The 26,678-nt window shown below is 35.7% G+C and overlaps 1 protein-coding gene across 1 annotated transcript in view; it reads left to right on the forward strand.

The window, feature by feature from the left end:
- Nucleotides 1–26,678, forward strand: part of CATSPERE (catsper channel auxiliary subunit epsilon) — a 241,820-nt gene that overhangs the window by 19,300 nt on the left and 195,842 nt on the right. The window contains exons 3-6 of the mRNA XM_033414427.2: nucleotides 1,846–1,919; nucleotides 2,197–2,266; nucleotides 11,103–11,173; nucleotides 26,260–26,284. Of these exons, the coding sequence (XP_033270318.2) occupies nucleotides 1,846–1,919; nucleotides 2,197–2,266; nucleotides 11,103–11,173; nucleotides 26,260–26,284 (240 nt within the window). The remainder of the gene's footprint in view (nucleotides 1–1,845; nucleotides 1,920–2,196; nucleotides 2,267–11,102; nucleotides 11,174–26,259; nucleotides 26,285–26,678) is intronic.

Genomic DNA, 26,678 nt, shown 5'->3' on the forward strand with positions numbered 1-26,678 from the left:
TCTGGAACAAGATAAAGATGCCCACTCTTACCATTTCTATTCAATATAGTATTGGAAGTCCTAGTCACAGCAGTTAGACAAGGAAAAGAAATAAAATCTATTCAAATTGGTAGGGAAGAGGTAAAATTGTCATCATGCAGATATGATACTATATATAGAAACCCCTAAAGACTCCACACAAAAACTACTGGAACTGATAAACAAATTCAGCAAGGTAGCAGGATACAAGATTAACATACAAAAATCAGTTGCATTTCTTTATACTAACAATGAAATATCAGAAAGGGAATGTAAGCAAGCAATCCCCTTTAAGAGCGCGTGAAAAAAATAAAATACTTAGGAATAAACCTCACCAGAAAGATGAGAGACATATGCTGAGAACTACAAAACATTAGTAAAGCTAATTGACGATAATTCAAAGAAATGGAAAGATATCCCATGCTCTTGGATGGGAAGAATTTATATTGTTGAAATGATCATACTACACAAAGCAATCTACAGATTTGATTCAATCCCTATCAAATTACCAGTGACATATGTATAACTGATTCATTTTGTTATAAAGCAGAAACCAACACACCATTGTAAAGCAATTATACTCCAATAAAGATGAGAAAAAAAAAGATTACAAATATCCTAAAATTTTTTCTGATTAACTTTATGAGAAATTCTAATTATTTTATTTCATTAATATCAAAGGCACAGTATGTGTGATAATAGTACTTTGAGATTGGCTAACACTTCCTTTGTAAATGTGGTCAATTTTGGTAATGTTCTATGTGAGATTGAAAAGAATATATTTTGTATTGGTTAATTTTAGAAACACACACACACAAGCACACAGAGTTGACCCTTGAACAACATAGGTTTGAGCTGAACTGTTCCACTTATACAAAGAATTTTTTTCAATAGTAAATACTAAAGTACTACACAATCCAAGGTTGACTGAACCTGTGGATGTGGAACCACTGATACTGAAGAACTTCATATATAAAAGGCTAACTATCAACTATAGACAGATTTTCCACTATGTGGAGTGTCAGTGCCCCTAACCCTTGAGTTGTTCAAGGGTCAACTGTAACTACCTTTTCTTCAGGTTTAATCTATGGCTTGAAAAAAGTGTGTTAAAGCCTACCACTATATTTGTGACTTTTAAAATATCTTCTAGTAATTCTATCAAATTTTGCTTTATATACTACAGGGTCGTGTCATAGCTTCTGGTGAACTTTTCTCTTTTATCTTCTTATACACTGTTCATTAATCCTATATCATCAAATCTATGAGATAGCTGGTATTATAATCCCCATTCAAGTAAAACCAATGAAACAATATTTATATATGTATATATACATAAAACTGTATACATATGTATATGTACGTAATTTTATGTAACAACATTAGGAGGTGAAATTGGGCTCCAACTCTGGCTGAAGAGGATGACCAGTGTTGAGACTAAGACTGATAATGTTAGAAATTGTATGAGCATACTTCCAGGAAGAAAGAGCTTATAAATGAAAGAATGTGGAAGCAGGAAAAAAAGTAGAAATAAGGAAAATGCGACTGAAGAAATTTATGATGATTGTATCACCTTAAGTGCCACCTTCTAGACACTTGATAGATTACTTTTGAAGTAAAATAAAATAAAAATCTTATAGTTGGGGGCAGACTATTGAAATGTCCCATAAAAGTTGTTATTTTTCCTTTACTTGTACAATTTCAAAGGGATTGAGCTTTAGTTATTCTCTCTTTAAATAATGACTCAGAAAATTGAGCCCTACATCTAAACACTGAGATAAAAAATTGTAGAGCAGATTTTTGTTTGAGCTATTTTACCTTCTTTTCCAGATTAAGTTAGAGTATGAAGGAACATTATTTTCTGAGTGGAGTGTGCCGGGAACTTGTTCTATAAAAAATAAAAGGTAAGATTTTTGCTGTGAAATTCAATGTATGAGTAAAAACCATTCATATAGTATGGACATTCAGATTCAAGGCTGTGATTTAATGTAAATTTCTTTTCATTAATAGATGTGAAAAGAAAGGCAAAATCACTTTGAAAATAGGAGAGAAGTAAACTATTGCTATATTTTTTATTTTTCTTATTAGCAAAGAATGGAAGTTATTAGGCTTAAAAAGTAGTAGGGGAATCTCATAAGCATCTATACTTATTTCTCCTTTCCCATTGTTTTTAAATGCTAGATCACCCAAGACAGAACTACGTTGTTCTTCTCCTGGTATTCAGATTATAAAACCAATTGTTATGGGCCCAGTAAGTTGATTTTAATGATAAATTAGTAAATCTTAAATAATTATCCCTGTTACATTTTATTTTGCCTTATTTTTGATGTTTTAACTTAACCTGTTTTAAATAGTTGAATTGTAACTATAAGAGGTATTTTAAAATTATTGTCAATATATCATTAATTTTTAGATGTATCTCATAGCAAAATATGTTATGAACTGATACAGTAGTTCCCCACTTATCCATGGTTACACCTTCTTTGCTTTCAGTTACCCACAGTCAACTGTGGTCCAAAAAATTTAAATGGGAAATTCCAGAAATAAACAATTCACAAGCTTTAAATTGCAGTTTTTCTGAGTTGCATGATGAATTATCATGCCATCCCACTCCATCCTACCTGGGACATGAATCATTCCTTTGTCTGGCATATCCTACCCATTAGTTACTTAGTACCTGTGCCAGTTATCAGATCTATTTTTGTGATAACACAATGCTTGTGTGAAGGTAACCCTTATTTTACTCAATAATAGCCCCCAAAGTGCAAGAACAGTGATTCTGGCAATTCAGATATGCCAAAGAGAAGCAATTAAGTGCTTCCTTTAAGTGAAAAGGTGAACGTTTTTAACTAAATAAGGAAAGAAAAAAGATCATATTGATATAATTATTTTACTTTATTATTATTGTTGTTAATCTCTTACTGTGCTTAATTTACAAATTAAATTTTATCATAGGTATGTATGTACAGTAAAAAACAGTATATATAGGGCTGATTTGGTACTATCTGCAGTTTCAACCATCCACTGGGGGTCTTGGAATATATCCCCCATGGATAAGAGGGGATCACCATATATGATTTTTACATTAGCTTTTTTATTAATAAATATATTAAAGCCCCAGTTACCACCTTAATGATAACAGTACTCCCAGATAAGTGGGTCTCAGATCATATACTCCTATGACAATATCAACAATTAAAAAGCCATTTCTAGCAGATTTATTTGTATTCCACTACATTTTCTTCAATTCAGGAAAGCTATGTGAATGCAATTAAATAAAAGTGATGTTGAATCCTCTCTAGTCAACAATAATAATAAGGAATTTTTTATTGGAATATAATTGCTTTACAATGTTGTGTTAGTTTCTGCTGTACGACGAAGGGAATCAGCTATATGTATACATATATCCCCTCCTTCTTGGACCTCCCTCCCACCCATCCTACCCAACTAGGTCATCACAGAGCACCGAGCTGAGCTCCCTGTGCAGAAGGTTCCCACTAGCTATCTATTTTACACATGGTAGTGTATATATGTCAATCTAAATCTCCCAGTTCATCCCACCCCCTCTTCTCCCCCGTGTCCACATGTGCGTTCTCTACGTCTCCGTCTCTATTCCTCCCCTGCAAATAGGTTCATCTGTACCATTTTTCTAGATTCCACATGTATGCATTAATATATATTTGGTTTTCTCTTTCTGCCTTACTTCACTCTGTATGACAGGCTCTAGGTCCATCCACATCTCTACAAATGACCCAATTTCGTTTCTTTTTATGGCTGAGTAATATTCCATTGTATATATGTACCACATCTTCTTTATCCATTCATCTGTCAATGGGCACTTAGGTTGCTTCCACGTCCTGGCTATTGTAAATAGTGCTGCAATGAACATTGTGGTACGGACACTTTTTGAATTATGGTTTTCTCAGGGTATATGCCCAGTAGTGGGATTGCTGGGTCATATGGTAGTTCTATTTTTAGTTTTTTAAGGGACCTCCATACTGTTCTCCATAGTGGCTGTATCAATTTACATTCCCACCAACAGTGCAAGAGGGTTCCCTTTTCTCCACACCCTTTCCAGCATTTACTGTTTGTAGATTTTTCGATGATGCACATTGTGACCAGTACCTCATTATAGTTTTGATTTGCATTTCTCTAGTAAATAGTGATGTTGAGCATCTTTTCACATGCCTCTTGGCCATCTGTATGTCTTCTTTGGAGAAATGTCTATTTATATCTTCCACCCATTTTTTGATTGGGTTGTTTGTTTTTTTGATATTGAGCTGCATGAGCTGTTTGTATATTTTTGAGATTAGTCCTTTATCCATTGCTTCCTTTGCAAATATTTTCTCCCATTCTGAGGGCTGTCATTTCATCTTGTTTATGGTTTACTTTGCTGTGGAGAAGCTTTTAAGTTTCATTAGGTCCCATTTGTTTATTTTTGTTTTTATTTTCATTACTCTAGGAGGTGGGTCAAAAAAGATCTTGCTGTGATTTATGTCAAAGAGGGTTTTTGCCTATGTTTTCTTCTAAGAGTTTTATAGTGTCCAGTCTTACATTTAGGTCTTTAATCCATTTTAAGTTCATTTTTGTGTATGGTGTTAGGGATTGTTCTAATTTCATTCTTTCACATGTAGCTGTCCTGTTTTCCCAACACCACTTATTGAAGAGACTGTCTTTTTTCCATCGTGTATTCTTGCCTCCTTTGTTGTAGCTTATGTGACCACAGGTGCATGGGTTTATCTCTGGGCTTTGTGTTTGTTCCATTGATCTATATTTCTGTTTTTGTACCGTTACCATACTCTTTTGATGACTGTAGCTTTGTAGTAGAGTCTGAAGTCAGGGAGTCAGATTCCTCCAGCTCTGTTTTTCTTTCTCAAAATTGTTTTGGCTAATTCAGGGTCTTCTGTGTTTCCATATAAATTGTAAAATTTTTTGTTCTAATTCTGTGAAAAATGACATTGCTAATTTGATAGGGATTGCATTGAATCTGTAGATTGCTTTGGGTGGTATAGTCATTTTCACAATGTTGATTCTTCCAATCCAAGAACATGGTATGTCTCTCCATACGTTCGTGTCATCTTTGATTTCTTTCATCAGTGTTTCATAGTTTTCTGAGTACAGGTCTTTTGCCTCCTTAGGTAGGTTTATTCCTAGGTATTTTATTCTTTTTGTTGCAGTGGTAACTGGGATTGTTTCTTTAATTTCTCTTTCAGATTTTTCGTTGTTAGTGTATAGGAATTCAAGAGATTTCTGTACATTAATTTTGTATCCTGCTACTTTACCGGATTCATTGATTAGCTCTAGTAGTTTTCTGGTAGCATTTTTAGGATTTTCTATGTATACTATCATGTCATCTGCAAACAGTGACAGTTTTACTTCTTCTTTTACAGTTTGGATTCCTTTTATTTCTTTTTCTTCTCTGACTGCCATGGCTAGAACTTCCAAAATTATGTTGAATAATAGTGGTGAGAGTGGGCACTCTTGTCTTTTTCCTGATCTTAGAGGAAATGGTTTTAGTTTTTTACCATTGAGAATGATGTTTGTTGTGGCTTTGTCATATATGGCCTTTTATGTTGAGGTGGGTTCCCTCTATGCCTACTTTCTGGAGAGTTTTTATCATAAATTGTTGTTGAATTTTGTCAAAAGCTTTTCCTGCATCTATTGAGACAATAATTTAATTATTAACTTTAATTTTAATTAACTTTAATTATATTATTAGTAATTTAATTCTTTAATTTGTTAATATGGTGTATCACATTGATTGATTTGTGTATATTGAAGAATCCTTGCATCCCTGGGATAAATCCCACTTGATCATGGTGTATGATTTTTTTAATGTGTTGTTGGATTCTGTTTGCTAGTATTTTGTTGAGGACTTTTGCATCCATGTTCATCAGTGATATTGGTCTGTAATTTTCTTTTTTTGTGACATCTTTATCTGGTTTTGGTATCAGGGTGGCCTCATAGAATGAGTTTGGGAGTGTTCCTCCCTCTTCAATCTTTTGGAAGAGTTTCAGAAAGATAGGTGTTAGCTCTTCTCTAAATGTTTGATAGAATTGTCCTGTGAAGCCATCTGGTCCTGGATTTTTGTTTGTTGGAAGATTTTTAATTTCAATTTCACTATTTGTGATTGGTCTGTTTATATTTCCTATTTCTTCCTGGTTCGGTCTTGAAAGTTTGTACCTTTCTAAGAATTTGTCCATTTCTTCCAGTTGTCCATTTTCTTCGCATATAGTTGCCTGTAGTAGTCTCTTATGGTCCTTTGTATTTCTGTGTTGTCAGTTGTAATTTCTCTTTTTTCATTTCTAATTTTATTGATTTGAATCCTCTCCCTTTTTCCTTGATGATTCTGGCTAGGTTTATCAATTTTGTTTTCTTCTCGAAGAACCAACTTTTAGTTTTGTTGATCTTTGCTATTGTTTTCTTCATTTCTATTTCATTTATTTCTGCTCTGATCTTTATGATTTCTTTCCTTCTACTAACTGGGGTTTTTTGTGTGTGTGTGCTTCTTCTTTCTCTAGTTGCTTTATCTGTAAGGTTAGATTGTTTATTTGAGATTTTTCTTGTTTCCTGAGTTGAGATTGAATTGCTATAAACTTCCCTCTTAGAACTGCTTTTGCTGCATTCCATAGGTTTTGGGTCATTGTGTTTTCACTGTCATTTGTTTCTATGTATTTTTAAATTTCCTCTTTGATTTCTTCAGTGATTTCTTGGTTATTTAGTAGTGTAATGTTTAACCTCCATGTGTTTATGTTTTTTACAGTTTTTTACTGTAATTGATTTCTAATCTCATAGAGTTGTGTTTGGAAAGGATGCTTGATATAATTTCAGTTGTCATAAATTTACCGAGGCTTGATTTGTGAACTAAGATGTGATCTATCCTGGAGAATGTTCCGTATACACTTGAGACAAAAGTGAATTCTGCTGCTTTGGGGTGGAATGTCCTATAAATATCAATGAAATCTATCTGGTCTATTGTGTCATTTAAAGCTTGTGTTTCCTTATTTATTTTCTGTTTGGATGATCTGTCCATTGGTGTAAGTGGGGTGTTAAAGTCCCCACTATTATTGTGTTGCTGTTGATTTCCCCTTTTATGGCTGTTAGCATTTGCCTTATGTATTGAGGTGCTCCTATGATGGGTGCATAAATATTTATAATTGTTATATCTTCTTCTTGGATTGATCCCTTGATCATTATGTAGTGTCCTTCCCTGTTTCTTGTAACAGTCTTTATTTTAAAGATTATTTTATCTGATATGAGTATTGCCACTCCAGCTTTCTTTCAATTTCCATTTGCATGGAATATCTTTTTCCATTCCCTCACTTTCAGTCTGTATGTGTTCCTAGGTCTGAAGTGGGTCTCTTGTAGACAGCATATACATGGGTCTTGTTTTTATATCCATTCAGCCATTCTGGATCTTTTGGTTGGAGCATTTAATCCATTTACATTCAAGGTAATTATCGATATGTATGTTCCTATTACCATATTCTTAATTGTTTTGCATTTGTTTTTGCAGGTCTTTTTCTTCTCTTGTGTTTCCCGCCTAGAGAAGTTTCTTTAGCATTTGTTGTAAAGCTTGTTTGGTGGTGCTGAATTCTCTTAGCTTTTGCTTATCTGTAAAGCTTTTGATTTCTCTGTTGAATGTGAATGAGATCCTTGTTGGGTGGAGTAATCTTGGTTGTAGGTTTTTCCCTTTCCTCACTTTAAATGTATCCTGCCACTCCCTTCTGGTCTGCAGACTTTCTGCTGTAAAATCAGCTGATAACTTTATGGGGATTTCCTTGTATGCTATTTGTTGCTTCTCCCTTGCTGTTTTTAATATTTTTTTCTTTGAATTTAATTTTTCTTAGTTTGATTAATATGTGTTGGTGTGTTTCTCCTTGGGTTTATCCTGTATGGACTCTGCAATTCCTGGACTTGGGTGGCTATTTCTTTTCCCATCTTAGGGAAGTTTTTGACTCTAATCTTTTCAGATACTTTCTCAGACCCTTTCTCTTTCTCTTCTTCTTCTAGGACCACTATAATTCGAATATTGGTGCATTTAATGTTGTTCTAGAGGTCCCTGAGACTGTCTTCATAGTTTTTCATTCTTTTTTCTTTATGCTGCTCTTCAGCAGTTATTTCCACCATTCTATCTTCCAGGTTACTTATCCATTCTTCTGCCTCAGTTATTCTGGTACTGATTCCTTCTAGAGTATTTTTCATTTCAGTTATTGTGTTGTTCATCACTGTTTGTTTGTGCTTTAGTTCTTCTAGGTCCTTGTTACACATTTCTTGTATTTTCTCAATCCATGCCTCCATTCTATTTCCAAGATTTTGGATCATCTATACTATCATTACTCTGGATTATTTTTCAGGTAGGTTGCCTGTTTGCTCTTCATTTATTTGGTCTTATAGGTTTTTACCTTGCTCCTTCATCTGTAACACATTTTTTTGGTCATCTCGTTCTTATTGATTTGTGGGGCTGTGTTCCTGTTGTGCTGGTTGTTCAGCCTGAGGCATCCAGCACTGGAGTGTGCAGGCAGTTGGTTGGAGCTGGGTGTTGGTGCTGAGATGAGGACCTGTGGGAGAGTTTACACCAATTAACATTCCTTGGGATCTGAGCTTCTCTGTTACTCCAGTGTTTTGGACTCCACACACCCACCACAGGAGCTCAGGCAAGACCCTACAAGCTACACAGTGTGGCAAAAAAAAAAAAAAAAAAGCAAACAAAAAAGAGCAGAACAATAACAATAAAGAAAAAATAAAATAAAATTAGAAAAATTAAAAATACAATAGAAAAAATAAAAATGAAATCACCACAACAAAACAAAACAGAACCACAACAGCAAATATATATATATATATATAAAATTTTAAAAATGAAAAAATAAAATAAAAAATAAGATTAAAAGGTAAGAATTTTTTTAAAAAAGGCTGGAGGAGGCCTGGGGGCTGTGGGGCTCAGGCCCAGGACCTGCGTGGCCAGGAAAGGCCTTAGCGGGCCGTAGGGCTTAGACCTTGGACCTGTGCAACCAGAAAAGCCCTTAGTTGAGGGGTGGGGGTTAGGTCCAGGACCCGTGCGGCTGGAAGAGGCCTCAGCGGGGGCACTTAGGCCCAGGATCTGACCGGCCAGAGCGGGCCGGGGAGGGATTCAGGCCCAGGACCCCAGGAGGCTTGCCGGGGCGCAAGTGGCAGGGGAGATGCTGGCCGTGTTCCCCTCTGATCCCCCAATCCCCAGAAGGTCCCTCTCCATCCCCATCAATCCCCACGCCATGAGTGGACCCCTCTGAGTGTAGGAACCTCTCCCCTCCCCCAGCCTCCCTCAGGGGTGCCAGTCCCATCCTACCTCCAACTTTTCTTCCCCCCCCTCCTTCCTTCCTGTGTCCTACCTGGTGGCATGGGGATTCCTCCTGTCCCCTTTGGTGTCTGAGGTCCTCCACCAGCACCTAGTGGATGTGTCCTCCTACTCCGCCATCTTCACTCCGCCCCTAACAATAAGGAATTTTAAAGCAATGGCACTGTGCTAGTTCATAACAAAGTACTGGCCACACACCTTATAGTTGATGTTCCCACATAAGTGTATCTAAAGCCATTGCTGTGTAGAGACTTCATGTGATAAGTCCTGCCTTTACTCTGGGGCTTGTGCCTTCTTTTTACTTTTTTTTTTCCCCATGAGTAAAGTGTTTCTCTAAGTTCTGTTGCTTTCCTTTTACTTAGTAACCTGTATTTTCAGGAAACAGGTAGACAGGGTGAAGTGGGAGAGGCCAGATGTATATAGTAATTCACATTTCAATCCCTGTAGATTGAAAAATATTTGAATTTGGCTTTTTGAGTTTGTGTGTTTCCCAGTTTCATGAACACAATTCCTGAGGAAGTAAAGGATTTCTCTCCCTTTTGTTATGTGTTGGAAGTCCACATAAATGTGTAATGTTATGTAAAAAATATGAACACACTAATACATGTATATATAAGAATATATTTGTCATTTATATATAGTGCTATCAGACCTTACAGCCCTTAAGGAGGTATGTGTGAAATGCACTCAAAAGGCCTCAGTTATAACAACCAAAGAATATCTCCAAGCATTGCCAAACATTTCTTTGCAAGCAATTTCATCTCTTGTTGAGAACAATTAAACAAGAAAATTAATTGAGTTGTGTTTCATTGAGGAAGACTTTCGAGGAAAATTCACTGTTTTCCTTTGTACAGTTGCAGAGAACACTTCTGTGTCCAGATATTGGTGGGGAGGGTGGTTCAACATTGACCAATTCTCCTATATTAGCTGGGGGTACTACCATTCAAAGTTCCAACAATATCTACCTAGAGTTAATGTCACATCCCACAAGTTAAGGGCTCAGTCCCACAAGACTGCACCCACTTCAGTTGCCAATTGCTGACTGACTGGTGATAAATCCAGGTTCCCATAACTTTCTCCTCAATTTCAGTAATTTGCTAAACAACTCACAGAACTCAGGGAAACACATTTACTGGTTAAAATAAAGAATATGGTAAAAGGATCCAGATGAACAACAAGGTCAAGGAGTACATAGGGCAAGGTCCAGAAGGGTTCTGAGTACAGGAACTTCTGTCATTGTGCAGTTGGGTACATCACCTGCTGGCATGTGGATGTGTCCACCAACCTGGAAGCTCTCTTACTCTCATACTTTAAGGATTTTTATGGAGACTTCATCAAGTAGGCATGATTGATTATTGACTCATTTTCCAGCCCTTCTCCACTCTCCAGATAATGGGGGGAGGCTGAGCTGAGAATGGGAGGCTGAGCTGAGAATGGGAGGCTGAGCTGAAAGTTCCAAGCTTTTAACCCTGGGTTGGTTTTTCTAGTGATCAGTTCCCAGCCAGGAGCCCACCGAGTTAACTCATTAGAACAAAAGGAATTTAGGGGCTCTGTGCCAGACGTTCCTATTACTCAGGAAATTAAAAAGTGTTAGGAGCTAGGTGTCAGGAACCAGGGTCAAAGACCAGATATTAGGAACTGGGGTTAAAATATACAGAAAAGATGTATATATATAATTTCATAAAGACAAATATAATAGAAGCAATCAGTCATCTAAATTTATCATAGTTTCTTTTGCATTTTCTTTTAGGATTTAGAAGAAGAACGCTATTTATCTGTGGACAGTTCTCATACTTGCTTTCTGTGGTATTATAAGGTTATGTAAGTAATGCAGAAGAAAGGTAATTAATGCGTTTTAAAAGTATTTAGCTTTAGTTAACCACAAATTGATTATCTGCATTATAGTTTCCATATAAGCTTTTATTCACCAATCAAGATATCCTCAAATGTACCCAACTAATGCCCAACTAATAGTGAAGAACAAACAGTAAATATAACAATAGCAACCACTATTTGAACAAATACTGCTTCTACATGGTCATACTTTATGTAAATTAGCTATGTCAGTTTTCATAATTACCAGTTAAATGTAAGTATTACTATCTTTATTATAAATGAGGAAATGTAAGCTTGGATAGGTTAAATAATTTGGAAAAAATATGCAGCTACTAAAAGATAGCATTGGAAATTGACTCTGGTTTTTCAGATTACAGGCTTCTTTGGTTTCCACTGTATACATTATATTCCAAAAGTACTCTCGTTTTCTTAGATAGCTCTTCAAACTCTTTTTAACATGATGGTGAATGAATATAACTAAGAAGGAAAAACTGGTACAAGAAAAAATAGTTAATCGCATTATAAAATCAATAAGTAAAATGCATCAATGAGTCAGAGTTTTGTTTTGTTTTGTTTTGTTTTTGGTATCATAGTCCAAGCATATCCTAAATACTGTGTAGGATAAAAAGAACTGTCTTATGTGGTCCCTGCTCTCCAGATGACTGTAATGTACCTAATTCTTTTTATGTACTTAATATCCCTTCCTTTGAGGGAACCATCCCTCCCCTACTCTGTGGTGAAATTATTAATTTCATGTGATTTATGTGGTACTACCTCCACAACCCCACATTTCATTGGCCACAGCAATTAGGTGAGGATGGCCATATGACCCAAACAGAACCTATCAGAATACTTGTGTCTTCAGTAAAGCATAATTGTTGCCGATAATTTCACTGTCCTGGTTTACATGGTCCCTTTAAGTCAGATGGCTCTGTAGTTTATGTGTAACCTTTGAATTGAAAGTCCTGATAGCTAGATTTCAGCAAGCCCCACCAGGAGTACACATTTACCCATTCTTCTCTGAATTACTGCCACTCTCCCAGAGCCTTACCAAGAAGCAAGGTTATGTAAGTAATGCAAAAGAAAAGTAATTAATGTGTTTTAAGAGTATTTAGCTTTAGTTAACCACAAATGGATTAGCTGATATATTTGTCTATACTTGAACAGATGCTGCGTTATCTGTATTACTATAACTTTATTTTTTAAATCTTGAGAAGTGATAGTACAAATACCCACCCCACCCTGACCCCAGCTCTTGTCCTCCTTCAGGAATTTCTTAGCTATATCATGGACCTATTTTTTCTTCCTATAAATTTTTGGAATTGGTTTGTCAAATTCTACAAAAACCTTAGCTGGGATTTTTATAATTTGTCTAAATATTTTAATCAATTTGGGGTGTCTTTCTACTCCTGAATAATATATAACTCTCTGTTTATTTAGGTCTTTTTACATGTCTGCCAATAAGATTTTGTAATTTTTAATAAAGGTTCCAGGACCTTTTTGTTAGACTTATTCCTAGGTACTCTTTTTTTTTTTTGCTATTATAAATAGTCAAAATTTTTAAATTACAATTTCTAACGAGTTATTCCTGTTGTATAGAATACAATTTACTTTTGAATGTTGATTTTTGCATTCAGCAACATTGCTAAACTCTTATATTGTGATAATTTATTTATATATTCTCTTGGAATTAAAAAAAATCAGATTACTTGCAAATAATGATGATTTTGTTTTTCTTTCTGATAAGTATGGCTTCCATTCCTTTTATTCTTACTGCATGTCTAGAACATCAAATACAATGTTTCTTAGAAGGGTGATAGCAGGTCTCCTTATTTTATTCCTGATCTTAAAAGGAAGACTCTCATCATTTCACTATTTGTATAATATTTGTTACAGGTTATGAGTTAAACTTTACCTGGTTAAGGAAGTTCCCTTTTATTCCAAGGTGGCTGTGGATTTTTTTATGAATTGGTGCTGAAATTTATTCAAAGTTTTTTTCTCTTCCACATAAAAGTCCCTACGGTTTTTCTCTTTTACTATGTTAATCTGATGGATAATAGTTATTAATATATCCATATTAAACTAACCTTGTGTTTCTGGAATAAGCCAACTTGGTCTTGATGAATTAACTTTCATATACATTGATAGATTCCATTTACTAATATTATTTAATTTTTTGTGTGTGCGAATATACGTGAGTGAGATTGGCCTGTGGTTTTACTCCCCTTGTACTATCCTTTTCCTCTTTTGATATCAAGGCTATGCTAGACTCATCATGTAAGTTAGGATGAGTTGTTCTTTTCTGTTCTCTGAGAGATTTTGTATAAGATTGGAAATATATGTTCCTTGAATATTTGAAGGAAACTTGCATAGAAATCTACCTGGACCTGGATTTTTTGAGTGTGTGGGGGGGAAATTTTATAACTATTAACTCAATTTCTTTAATGGTTAAAATCCTATTTTGGAATTCTAATTCTTATAAAATCCATTTTTGTAGTATTTTATTTCCAGGAATTCATCCATGTCTTCAGTTAGCAATTTTAGTATCAATTTTAATGTCATAAAGTTGTCCATAATATCCTCTTATATTTGTTTAACCACTGAAGTAATTGTAGGTATGCCTCTCTTTTATCATTTCTAATATTTTTATTTGTGCCTTCCTTCTATTTCCTTGTTCTTCTTCCTAGAGATATTTCTATTTTATTAGTCTTTTCAAAGAACCATCTTTTGGCTTTATTGAGCTTTTGTATTGTTGTCTATTTTATCTCAATTTGTTTTTTACATTATTTCTTTTTTTGAGTTTGTTTTTCTAAAGTTTTTGAATTAGTTATTTAGCCTACTAGGCTTAAAACTTCCTTTTTTTTCAAATGTATGTGTTTAAGGAAATAAAATTTCTTCTAAGTACCTCTATAGCTGCATCAACAAATAGTGGAATATCTCATAATTGTAATTTTTCATTATTGCTCATAAATAATTGTCTAGTAACTGCTACAATTTGTTTGAGCAATGAGTTGTTTAGAAATGCATTTTTAAATTTACAGACATGAGCCTTTTAAATTATTGTTTTGTTATTGAATTCTAACCTAATTGTATTGTGATCACAAAAGCGTTAGAATCAAATCTTTGGCTTAGCATGTAGTCAAATTTTATAAATGTCTAGTGTGTACCTAAAGAAAATATATTTTCCTATTGTTGGATGAAGTATGCTATTTATGTCCAGTAGATCAGGTGTGTTAAGTGTACTGTTCAAAGTCTTGTGTACTTATTTGACTCATTGTTGACTTGATATTGGCTAAAATTTCCCACTATGATAGTAGATACGTCACTTTTCCTTGTAGGTATGTAAATTTTTGCTTTTTATTTTATCTTTTAGGTGCATATAACTTTAGAATTATTAAGATTTTTTGAAGAATTGAGACTTTGTTTGTAGTGGCCTTGTTTCTCACTTGTAATGCTTTTCAACTTATGTTCTGTCTTATATTAATATGTTCATGTATCTTTAACCTTTGATTTTCAAGGCCTTAGAATTATTTTTCATTGACTTCTGGCTTCTGCTATTGCAGTTGAGAAGTCTGCTCTCTGTCTAATGGATGTTCCTTCTCTAGGTAATCATTATTTTCTCTGTAGCTGTTTTAAGAAGTTCAACCTTACCTATTGAGCTATACAAGCTTTGCTATAGTAAGTTTCTTTATATTTATCCTACTTTTGATTTATTATAGTTCCTGAATCTGAAGATTAAAGCCTTTCATAAATTCTGAAAATTCAGTTACTATCTTTTCAAATCCTGGTTTTCTCTCATTCTCTTTCTTCTTTCTTTTTAAATTTCCATAATAGAAACATGCCACCATTTCATTCTGTCCTTCCTGATGCTTCAAATCTTTTCATATTTCCTATCTTTTTATTTCCCATGACTCATTCTAGACTATTTTTTCAAATGTTTCTTTCAGTTTTCTAGTTCTCTCATCATCTGTGTTTAAAATTTTTAATTACTAAAATCCTACTATCTAGAGGAAAGTACCATTGTATACTATATTCTACCATTTCTGCATTATTGCATCCATAACTGGCTGTGTAATCTGTTGGGTGCAGTACAAAATGAATATGGAGGGCCTCTGGTTCAAAAGCCAAGGGAAAAATACCGTTAAAAGTATTAAATATAAAGCTTTTCCTTTCTTCTGTGGTTACTCTCTACCCGTCATGGCACTTTTTATTTGGAATATAATGTCATGCTCCCTTGGACATGAGAATACTCTTGGGTCAAGTACAAACTCATATAGTCACCAGGTTTAGCGTGTGTGCAGCCCATTAGCTGCTCAATTTTCCCTCTCAACAGTCATTGGACTGACATATAATACTTCAGCCAGGGGTGGGGTCTGAAGAAGTCAAACCAGACATCTTCCCTTACAGTGGAGCTACCACCTCAACCCATAGCTGATAGGCAACCCCCAAGGATATTGCAACCTCTGCACTGTGACACCCTTGGTACCTGGATTGGGGGTGGGTAAGAAGCTCATCCCTGCCTAGATGAGGCCTCCATCAGCCACACCATAATTTTGCTAGCTGGGGTTTTGGGAGGACAATTGCTGGCATGCCTTACTTCAAGATGTCACAGGACTTAAACACCCTATGCTGACCCTCCTCATACCTGAGCCCAGAACTAGTTTTCAGGACAAGGAGTGAGAAGGGGAAGGCCAGGCAGGACCCAAGGTGCCAGGGCATAATGAGTGGGTGGCCAAGAGCCTGTCCCATGGGAAAGATAAGTAATAGGAGACAGTACTGCATGAGCCAAACCTCCAAGTGCATGCTTCATTTTCCTATCATACTTCACATACAAACCACAAATTCAAAGATACATTTATTAAGAATTTCAAGACAGAGACTGCAAAGCATTAAACCTCAAGTACAAGGCCCTGCTGAGCATTGCCTCTCTTCCCTGGGCTTTCCTAACCTATTGACTCGGCCCACAAACCAGAATTCTGACCCGAGGGAAGAGAATTCATGGATCAGGTACTGTATTAGCATCTAAACTCTCTTGCTTTATTCTCTCTCTCCCCTAGGGTTAGAATACAGAAAAGGAAGGGAGAAGAATCCAAGGGGTCATGCTCAAATTATCATCTTTTTCAAATTCACTGTAACAATGTTCTGCTTCATCAGTCTATCCCAGTACTCTCTGCCTACTATCCGTCTATCCACTTAAACTGCTTTGGCAACGTTACTGAAAGTTTAATGGGATTTTTTAGTCCTTTTACTGTTTGATTTCTGTACCACACTTAATGCTGGGTATCACTTATTTCTTCTTAAAACTCTCTCATTCCTTCACTAACCTAATACCAGTATCTTCTCTGTCTTTCTTTTTATTATACATTATTGTTAACTACAGTCACCATGCTGTACATTAGATCCCTAAAACTTATTCATCTGCTTCCTTTGCTGTGCAGAAACATTTTAGTTTAATGTATTCTTACTTTTTGATTTTTACTTTTGTTGCTTATGCTTTTGATGTCCTATCCAAAAACTCATTACTAAGCCTGATATCAAAGAGATTCTTCCCTATGTTTTCTTCTAGGAGTTTCACAGTTTCGGGTATAATATTTAAGTTCTCAGTCCATTTTGAGTTGATTTTTTTTTAATTTATTTATTTTTGGCTGTGTTGGATCTTTGTTGCTGTGCGCGGGCTTTCTTTAGTTGTGGCGAGTGGGGGCTACTCTGTTGTGGTGCGTGGGCTTCTCATTGCAGTGGCTTCTCTTGTTTTGGAGCATGGGCTCTAGGTGTGTGGGCTTCAGTAGTCGTGACACATGGGCTCAGTGGTTGTGGCTTGCAGGCTCTAGAGTGCAGGCTCAGTAGTTGTGACGCATGGGCTTAGTTGCTCCGTGGCATGTGGGATCTTCCCAGACCGGGGCTCAAACCCTTGTCCCCTGCATTGGCAGGCAGATTCTTAACCACTATGCTACGAGGCAAGTCCTTGAGTTGATCTTTTGAGTGGTATAAGGTAAGGGTCCAGTTTCATTGTTTTGCATATGTATATCCAATTTTTCTAACACTATCTCTTCAAGATTATTCTTTGCCCATATCCTGTTCTTGGTGCCCTTGTCAAACATTAGTTGAGCATATTTGTGAGGGTTTAATTCTGTGCCCTTATTCTGTTCCATTGCTCCATGTATCTATTTTAATGCCAGTACCATACGGTTTTGATTACTATAGATTTGTATTGTACTTTGAAATCAGGAAATGTGATGCCTCTGGCTTTCTTTCTCAAGATTGCTTTGACTCTTTGGGGTCTTTGGGGCTCCATATGTATTTCAGAATTGTTTCTTCTATTCCCGTGAAAATTCTGTTGGATATTTGATATGAATTTCATTGACTCTATATAAGATTTTGGGTAGTATGAACATTTTAACAATATTAACTCTTCCAATCCATGAACATGGGATATTTTTCCATTTATTTAAGTGTTCCTCAGTTTCTTTCATCAATGTCTTATAATTTTTGGTATATAGATATTTCACTTCCATGGTTAAATTTATTCCTATGTACTTTATTATTTGTGTTGCTATTGTTGCTTTCTTTATTTCTTTTTCAGATAGTTTATCATTAGTATATAGAAATGCAACTGATTTCTGCATGTTGATTTTGTATGCTGCAACTTTCCTGAATTTATTGATTAGTTCTAACAATTTTGGGGTGGACTCTTTAGGCTTTTCTATATACAAGATTATATCATCAACAAACAGAGACAATTTTATTTCTTTCTTTCCAATTCAGATGCCTTATTTTTCTTTTTCTTGCCTGATTGCTTTCTCTAGGACTTCAGTTATTATGTTGAATAGAAATGGTGAGAATGAGTGCCCTTGTCTTGTTCCTGACCTTAAAGGAAAAGCTTTCAACCTTTCATGACTGAGTAGATGTTAGCTGTGGTGTGTCATATCTTGCCTTTATTATGATGAAGTATGTTCCTTCTATATCCAATTTGTTGAGGGTTTTTATCAATCAAGGATAATGTATTTTGTCAAATGCTTTTTCTGCATGTATTGAGAAGATCAAATGATTTTTGTCTTTCAGTCTATTAATGTGGTTATCACATTGATTTATTTTCCTATATTGCATTCCAGGGACAAATCTCACTTGATCATTGTGTATGATCCTTTTAATATGCTGTTGAATTTGGTTTGCTAGTATGTCACTGAGAATTTTTGGATCTGTATTCATCAGGGATGTTGGCCTGTAGTTTTCTTTTCTTGTAGTGCCCTTATCTGGTTTTGATACTGGAGTAGTGCTGCACTTGCAAAAAGAGTTTTGAAATATCCATTCCTCTTCAGTTTTTTGGAAGAGTTTGGAAAGAATTGGTATCAATTCTTCCTTAAATGCTTGGTAGAATTCACCGATGAAGCCATCAAATACTGGGCTTTTTCTTTGTTGGGAGATTTTTGCTTACTGATTCAAGCTTCTGACTCATAATTGGTTTGTCTGATACTCTGCTTCTTTATGATTTATTCTTGGTAGGTCATATATTTTTAGGAATTTATCCATTTCTACTAGATTGTCCAATATTTTGGCCTAATTGTTCATAGTAGTCTTTTATGATTTCTTTAAAAATTTCTGTAGAATTGGTAGTGATTTTCTCATTTTCATTTCTGATTTCAGTAATTTGAGTCTTCTTTCTTTTTTCGTAGGTAGTCTAGCTAAAGTTTTGCCAATTTTGTTTATCTTTTAAAAAAATTCTTAGTTTTATTCTTTTTTCTTTTTTTGGTCTCTTTTATTTCTGTTCTATTTCACTGTTATTTCCTCTCCTTTGCTAACTTTGAATTTAGTTTCTTTCTTTCTTTTTTTTTTCTGTTTTCTTCAGGTATAAAGTTATATTGTTTATTTGAGGTCTTCCTTTTTTCTGAGTGTGGGCATTTATCACTATAAATATCCCTTCTTGACTTGAACTTTTATTGCTCCATCCCATAAGTTTTGTTATGTTGTGTTTTTATTTTCATTGTTTTAAGATATTTTTTGATTTTCCTTTTTTATTTCATCTTTGACCCATTGGTTGTTCAGAAGTGTGTTGTTTAATTTACACATATTTGTGAATTTTCTAGTATTCCCTCTGTTATTGATCTAGTTTAATACCATGGTATGAAAAGATGAAGAAAAATCAGAAAAGATACTTGGTATGATTTCAATCTTTTAAAATTTGCTAAGACTTGTTTTTACCTCACATTTGATCTATCCTGAAGAATGTTCCATGTGCGCTTGAGAAGACCGTGCATTCTGCTGTTGGATGGAATGTTCTTTAGGCCCATTTGGTGTAAAGTATAGTTCAAGTACAACATTCCTTTATTGATTTTCTGTCTAGATGATCTATCCATTGTTGAAAATGGAATCCTCTACTATTATTATATTGTTGTGTATTTCTCCTTTTAGATCTGTTAGTTTTGCTTAATATATTAGGCTCTGATGTTGAGTGCATATATATTTATAACTGTTATTTCCTCTTGAATAATTGGTTTTTATCATTATATGTTGAATTTCTTTGTCTCTTGTTACACTTTTTTACTTAAAGTCTATTTTTCCTGATATAAGTATAGCTATCCCCGCTCTTTTTTTGGCTTTCATTTACCTGGAATATGTTTTACCATCCCTTCACTTTGAGCCTATATATGTCCTTGAAGCTGAGGTGAGTCTTTTATAGGCAGCATATAGTTGGGTCTTGTTTTTTTTTTATCCATGCAGCCACTGTATGCCTTTTGATTGGAGAATTTTATCCATTTACATTTAAAGTAATTTTTTTAAGATAAGGACTTGTTAATGCTGCTTTATTAATTATATTCCAGCTCTTTTGTATCCCTTTGTTCCTTTCTTCCTCTCTTGCTGTTCTTTTGTGAATTGATGATTTTCCACAGTGGTATTCTTTTACTCCCTTCTATTCATCTTGTATGTATCTACTATAACTGGTGTGTGTGTGGTTGAAACATCTTATAGATATAACAGATTGTCTTTTCTTTTTTAATTGAAATATAGTTGATACACAATATTGTGTTAGTTTCAGGTGTATAACAAAATGATTTAGTTTTATGTACATATATTTTTTTCAGATTATTTTCCATTATAAGTTATTAGTAGATTTTGAATATAGTTCCCTGTGCTATACAGTAAATCCTGTTACTTATCTATTTTATGCAAAGTAGTTTGTATATGTTAATCCCACACTCCTAATTTATACCTGCTTCCCATTCCCCTTTGGTAACCATACGTTTATTTTCTATGTCTGTGAGTTAGTTTCTGTTTTGTATATAGATTCCATATATAAGTGGAAGATAATATTTGTCTTTCTCTGACTTACTTCACTAAGTGTAATATTCTCTAGGTCCATCCATTATTGTGGCAAATGGCAATAATTCATTCTTTTTGTCTGAGTGATATTCCATTGTATATATGTACCACATCTTCTTTATCCATTCCTCTGTTGATGGACATTTAGGTTGCTTCCATGTATTGGCTATTGTAAATAGTGCTGCTATGAACATTGGGGTGCATGTATCAAATTAGAGTTTTTGTCATTTCTGGATATATACCCAGGAGTGGGATAGCTGGATCATATGGTAGCTCTGTTTTTGTTTTTCCAAGGAACTTCCTTATTGTTTTCTATAGTGGCTGCACCAATTTGTATTCCTACCAACAATTTAGGAGGGTTACCTTTTCTCCACACCCTCTCCAGCATTTATTAACTGTAGGCTTTTGATGATAGCCATTCTGACCAGTGTAGGGTGATACTTCATTGTGGTTTTGATTTGCATTTCTTTTAATAATTAGCAGCATTCAGCCTCTTTTATGTGCCTGTTGGCCATCTCTATGTCTTCTTTGGAGAAATGTCTATTTAGAGGTCTTTTGCCCAATTTTTGATTGGGTTGTTTGTTTTTTATTATATTGAGTTGTATGAACCACTTGTATATTTTGGATATTAACCCTTTCTCAGTTGCATCATTTGCAAATATTTCTCCCTTTCCATAGGTTGTCTTTTCATTTTGTTGATGGTTTCCTTTGCTGTGCAATAGCTTTTAAGTTTAATTGGGTCCTATTTGTTTATTTTTGCTTTTATTTCTTTTGCCTTGGGAGACTGATCTAAGAAAACATTGGTACAATTTATGTCAGAGTATGTTCTCTTCTAGGAGTTTTATGATGTACTATTTTATATTTAGGTCTTTAAACCATTTTCAGGTATTTTTTAATATGGTGTGAGGGAGTGTTCTAATTTCATTGATTTACATGTAGCTGTCCAGCTTTCCCAATACCACTTGTTGAAGAAACTGCCTTTTCACCATTATATATTCTTGCCTCCTTTGTTACAGATTATTTGACCATAGGTGTGTGGGTTTGTTTCTGAGATCTCTGTTCTGATCCATTGATCTACACATCTGTTTTTGTGCCAATACCACATGTTTTGATTATGTAGCTTTGTAGGATAGTCTGAAGTCTGAGGGTTATGCCTCCAGCTTGGTTCTTTTTCCTCAGGATTACTTTGGCAATTCTGGGTCTTTTGTAGTTCCATATAAGTTTTAGGATTATTTGTTCTAGTTCTGTGAAAAAATGTCCGGGTATTTTGATAGGGATTGCACTAAATCTGTAGATTGCTTTGGGTAGTATGGCCATTTTAACAATATTAACTCTTCCCATCCAAGAGCATGGGCTATCTTTCCATTTCTTTAAATTACCTTCAATTTACTTTATCAGTGTTTTTTTGTTTTTGTTTTTGTTTTGTTTTGTTTTGTTTTTGCGGTATGCGGGCCTCTCACTGTTGTGGCCTCTCCCATTGCAGAGCATAGGCTCCGGATGCACAGGCTCAGCGGCCATGGCTCACAGGCCTAGCCACTCCGCGGCATGTGGGATTTTCCCGGACCGGGGCACAAACCCGTGTCCCCTGCATTGGCAGGCGGACTCTCAACCACTGCGCCACCAGGGAGGCCCTATCAGTGTTTTATAGTTTTCAATGCATAGATTTTTCACCTCCTTTGTTAAGTTTGTTCCTATTTTTTTGAATGAGATTTTTCAACAGGACTGTTCTTTTACTTTCTCTTTCTGATATTTCATTGTTAGTATAAAAATGCAACAGATTTCTACATATTAATATTTTATCCTGCTACCTTGCTGAATTCATTTATTAGTTCTAATAGTTTTTGTGTGGAGACTTTAGTATTCTCTATATAGAGTATCATGTCATCTGCAGATAGTGACAGTTTTACTTCTTCCCTTCCAATTTGGATATCTTTTATTTATGTCTCTTGTCTGATTGCTGTGGGTAGGACATCCAATACTATGTTGAAGAGAAATGGTGAGTGCGGGGATCCTTGTCTTGTTGCAGATTTTAGTGGGAAGGGTTTCAGCTTTTCAGCATTGAGCATTATGTTGGCTGTCGGTTTGTCATAAATGGCTTTTATTATATTGAGATATGTTCCACATATACCCACTTTGGTGAGAGTTTTTATCTTGAATGGATGTTGAATTTTGTCAAATGCTTTCTCTGTGTCTATTGAGATGATTATGTGGTTTTTGTCTTTACTTTTCTAAATGAGGTGGCTGTATTGCTGCCTGGGAGCAGGGCTGCCAGATTTGGCGCTAAGCTGTGGTGTGGAGTGGATGGAACCAGGGCACTCTGACTGGCTCCTTGCTGTATACTCCTGTCCAGGGCCTGTCCATCCGAGATTTAGAGCCTAGCCCCACGTTCTTGTGGTGCAGCCCTGTGTGCGCACTGACAGTGTCTGCTACATCTGGACTCACCACCACTGTGCACACATGCTGATAATGGGCTCTGAGGCTCCCCCTAGTCATACCCCATGTTCTTCAGTTGTCTCTGCTTAGCTAGAGTCCTCTGCCAGGGCCTGTCTTCCCAAGAGTCAGTGCTTGTCCACTCTGTATTCTTGTGACATCACCCAGTGTGCCCACTGACATCTGCCAGGTTTGATCTGCTGCTCCCATGTGTGCGCTGACAGTGATCTCTGCGGTTCTGCCCAGATCATACCCAAGGTGTCCCATCTGTCTCTGCATAGGTAGAATGAATCTTTGCTAGAGTTTGCACCTGGCAGTGGTGTACAGAGAGCAGGGCAAGGGTGTTTGCCCCTTCAAACTGGGAAGTGCTGCAAGGCAGCAGCCACCAGTGCAAGTCTCTCTCTCCTCCTTGATTGTTAGCAAGCCAGCATGTGTGCACTCCTTGCGAGCAGAGTCTAGGCTTCTCCAGTCCTTCTGTCTGTCTCAGTGGATTTCCCAGCAGGTAAGTGGGCTCCCTAGGACAGCCAGTGAGGACCTTCTCTTCCTTACAAATACCTTCCATGGGTGCCGGTCCTGACCTGATGTGCTTTTTTTTTCTGTCCTACCCAGTTATGTGGAGATCTTTCTTGCAGTTTTGGTTGTTAGGAGATCTTCTGCCAGTTTTCAATGAGACTTGTTCCACATGTAGATGTATTTTTGATGTGTTTGTGAGGGAAGGTGAGCTCCACATCCTCCTACTCTGTTATCTTGATCCCTCTCCAAAATCTATAGCAGATTATTTCAAGCTAATAACTACTTATCTTCTATTGCATACAAAACCTCTACCCTTTTACTATCCCTCCATATTTTATGTTTTTGATGTCACAATTTACATCTCTTTATATTCTGTTTCTACTGACAAATTATTGTTGCCATAACTGTTTTTAATACATTTTGCCCTTTAACATTTATGCTAGAGGTAAGTGGTTAACACATCACCTTATTAAAATATTAACAAATTCTGAATCTGACTTTATACTTGCCTTTACCAGTGTGTTGGATATTTTCATATGTTTTCATTTTACTAATTAAAGGCCTTTCATTTCGGCTTTAAGAACTTTTCAGCATTTCTTGTGAGACAGATCTTGTGATGATGAACTTCCTCATCTTTTGTTTGTTTGGGAAAAGCTTTATCTTGCATTCATTTTGAAGGACAAATTACCTGGGTAAAGTGTTCTTTACTGACAATTTATTTTTCTTGCAGCACTTTGAATATATCTTCCCTGGCCTACTCTCCCCTGGCCTGGAAAGTTTTTCCTAGAAATCCACTGTTAGCCTTATGGGGTTTCCCTTTTTGGGAAGATTTTTTTCTCTTGCTGCTTTTAAAATTTTCTTTTTTGTCTTTAATTTTATACAGTTCCATCTTAATGATCTTGGAAAAGATCATTTGAGATTGAAATCTTGGGATGACCTTTTAGCTTCATGAACTTTGATGTCAAATCTCTCCCCAGGTTTGGGAAACTCTCAGCTATTACACATTTTTAATAAGCCTCTGCTTCTTTCTCCCCATCTTTTCTTTTGGAACTCCAATGATGCATAGATTGTTTCTCTTAATGGTGTCCTATAAATCTCATAGGCTTTTGTCATTCCTTTTTATTCTTTTTGCTCTTCTGACTAGATAATTTCAAAAGATCTGTCTTTGAGTTCACTGATTATTTCTTCTACTTGTTCCAGTCTGCTGTTGAAGCTCTCTTATAAATTCTTCACTGCAGTCATTGTATTCCTTAGGGCCACAATTTGTTTCTTCCTTATGTTTTCTACCTCTTTGTTGAACTTCTCATTTTGTTCTAGTATTGTTTTTCTAATTTCATTAAATTGCTTGTCTTTTTTCTCTCATAGCTCTCTGAGCATCTTTAGAACCCTATTTTGAATTCTTTATCAGGCTATTCGTGTATATATATCTATTTCCTTAGGGGTCATTGCTGGAGTTTACTATGTTCCTTAAGTGGTGTCATGTTTCCCTGATTCTTCATGGACCCTGTAGCCTGTGTAGGTGTCTGCACATTTGAAGTCACCACTTCCAGTTGTCACAGACTGACTTCATTAAGAAAAGACCTTCACCTGTGGTTGTGCATGCTGGAGCGTGCTGTGACTGCAGGTCTAGTGGTGTGGGGGGCCATGTGCAGGGGCAAGTAGTGGCTCTGGATCCAGTGGGGCATGTTTCATCAGCACAGGCCACTGGGGTCCAAAACACCAAGAATTACATTGTGTTTACCAAATGCTGCAGGGTGACCAGGGTGACTGCAAGGGCTATGATAGTCCTCAGCAGTGCTTCCAGGTCCAGTAGCTAGGGACCAAAGCAGGCAGCACTGGTGGCCCAAGCCAGTACTGTGCACATGCTCAGCTGCAGGGGTTAGTTTTAGGTGCCTGTGTACTGGCAGGGGATTTTTTTGATAAACTTCATACTTTCTGAACTTTGGGCACATTTGCCTGTCAGGATTTATAGTACTTATTTTCAGTGGCTTTCTCATATAACAGATTGAACATACAAAATATTATTTTCATTATGCGGTCTCAGAAACTCACTGCATGCACATTTACTGATTCCCCAAACATCTTCATTTTGTTTTGTACCTAATAATGTATTAAACACTATGCACAAATGAAAACACAGTCCTGAGTCATTGACTTTTAGAGATTATATGATTTAAAAAATACAGATATCTTTAAAGTGACAATAATTACTTTCTAAAAAACATATAACTAAACATACAAGTGAATGTTGCTCCTTTCAGAAAATTTACACTGAAAGGCTGAAAAATGAAGCATTTGCAGTGCTAATTGATAAATTTGGTTTTGACATAAATTAAAACATGTAAACTCTGTAGAATTCTCTTTTGGGGGGACCATGCTGTGTGGCATGCAGGATTTTAGTTCCCTGACCAGGGATTGAACCTGCACCCCCTGCATTGGAAACACGGAGTCTAAACCACTGGACCATCAGGGAAGTCCCTAAACTCTATAGACTTTTTAATGTGCATTGATCATGTCAAATTTTTAAAGAAGATTAATCATGCAACTTTGGCTATGTGAGCTTACAGTACTATTAAGAAAGTATATAGATTCGTGCCCTTCAGCCTTTTGTTGACAACACATGAGGATCAATAATTATATTTAATTATTGACATGAGTTTTTTTTAACATTTAGCATTTAATCATTTATGTATCTGTGATGGAATATAAAGAGAATATTCAAAGATTTATAAACATGTATGTTGAAAGTAGAATATTCAAACTAATATTTAACATGCTGTTTACTAAAATATGATTTCTCTTTTTCCCAACAGAAATTTCACTAACAATTTAACCCAGGTAAATCTTTTTGAAGTTTTTGTATATCTCTCGTATATTATACTACATATTATTTCCATCATATCTTCCATATTTACTAGAAGAGGAATTTTCTAAATGAATTTTCAATAAATTTCGCTTAGAGAAGTGGTTACTCAAGTTATAGACTAAGATCCCCTGGTCTTCACAGACCTTTTTAGAAGGTCCACGAGGTCTACGCTTTTCCAGCTACATATCTGTGTGAGGATAGATTTCCCCCCATATACTTCCACCAAAATAACATATACCAACAGCTTGAATGTAGGAGCACAGATGATAAGCCAACTCTCTTCTATTAAGGCAAATATTAAAGAGAATTTAAATGTAAAACAACCAGTCTTCTTACTATTTTTTATCTTGGAAAATAATTATTTTT

This window comes from Orcinus orca, chromosome 1, assembly GCF_937001465.1.
Source record: "Orcinus orca chromosome 1, mOrcOrc1.1, whole genome shotgun sequence".
NCBI lineage: Eukaryota > Metazoa > Chordata > Mammalia > Artiodactyla > Delphinidae > Orcinus > Orcinus orca.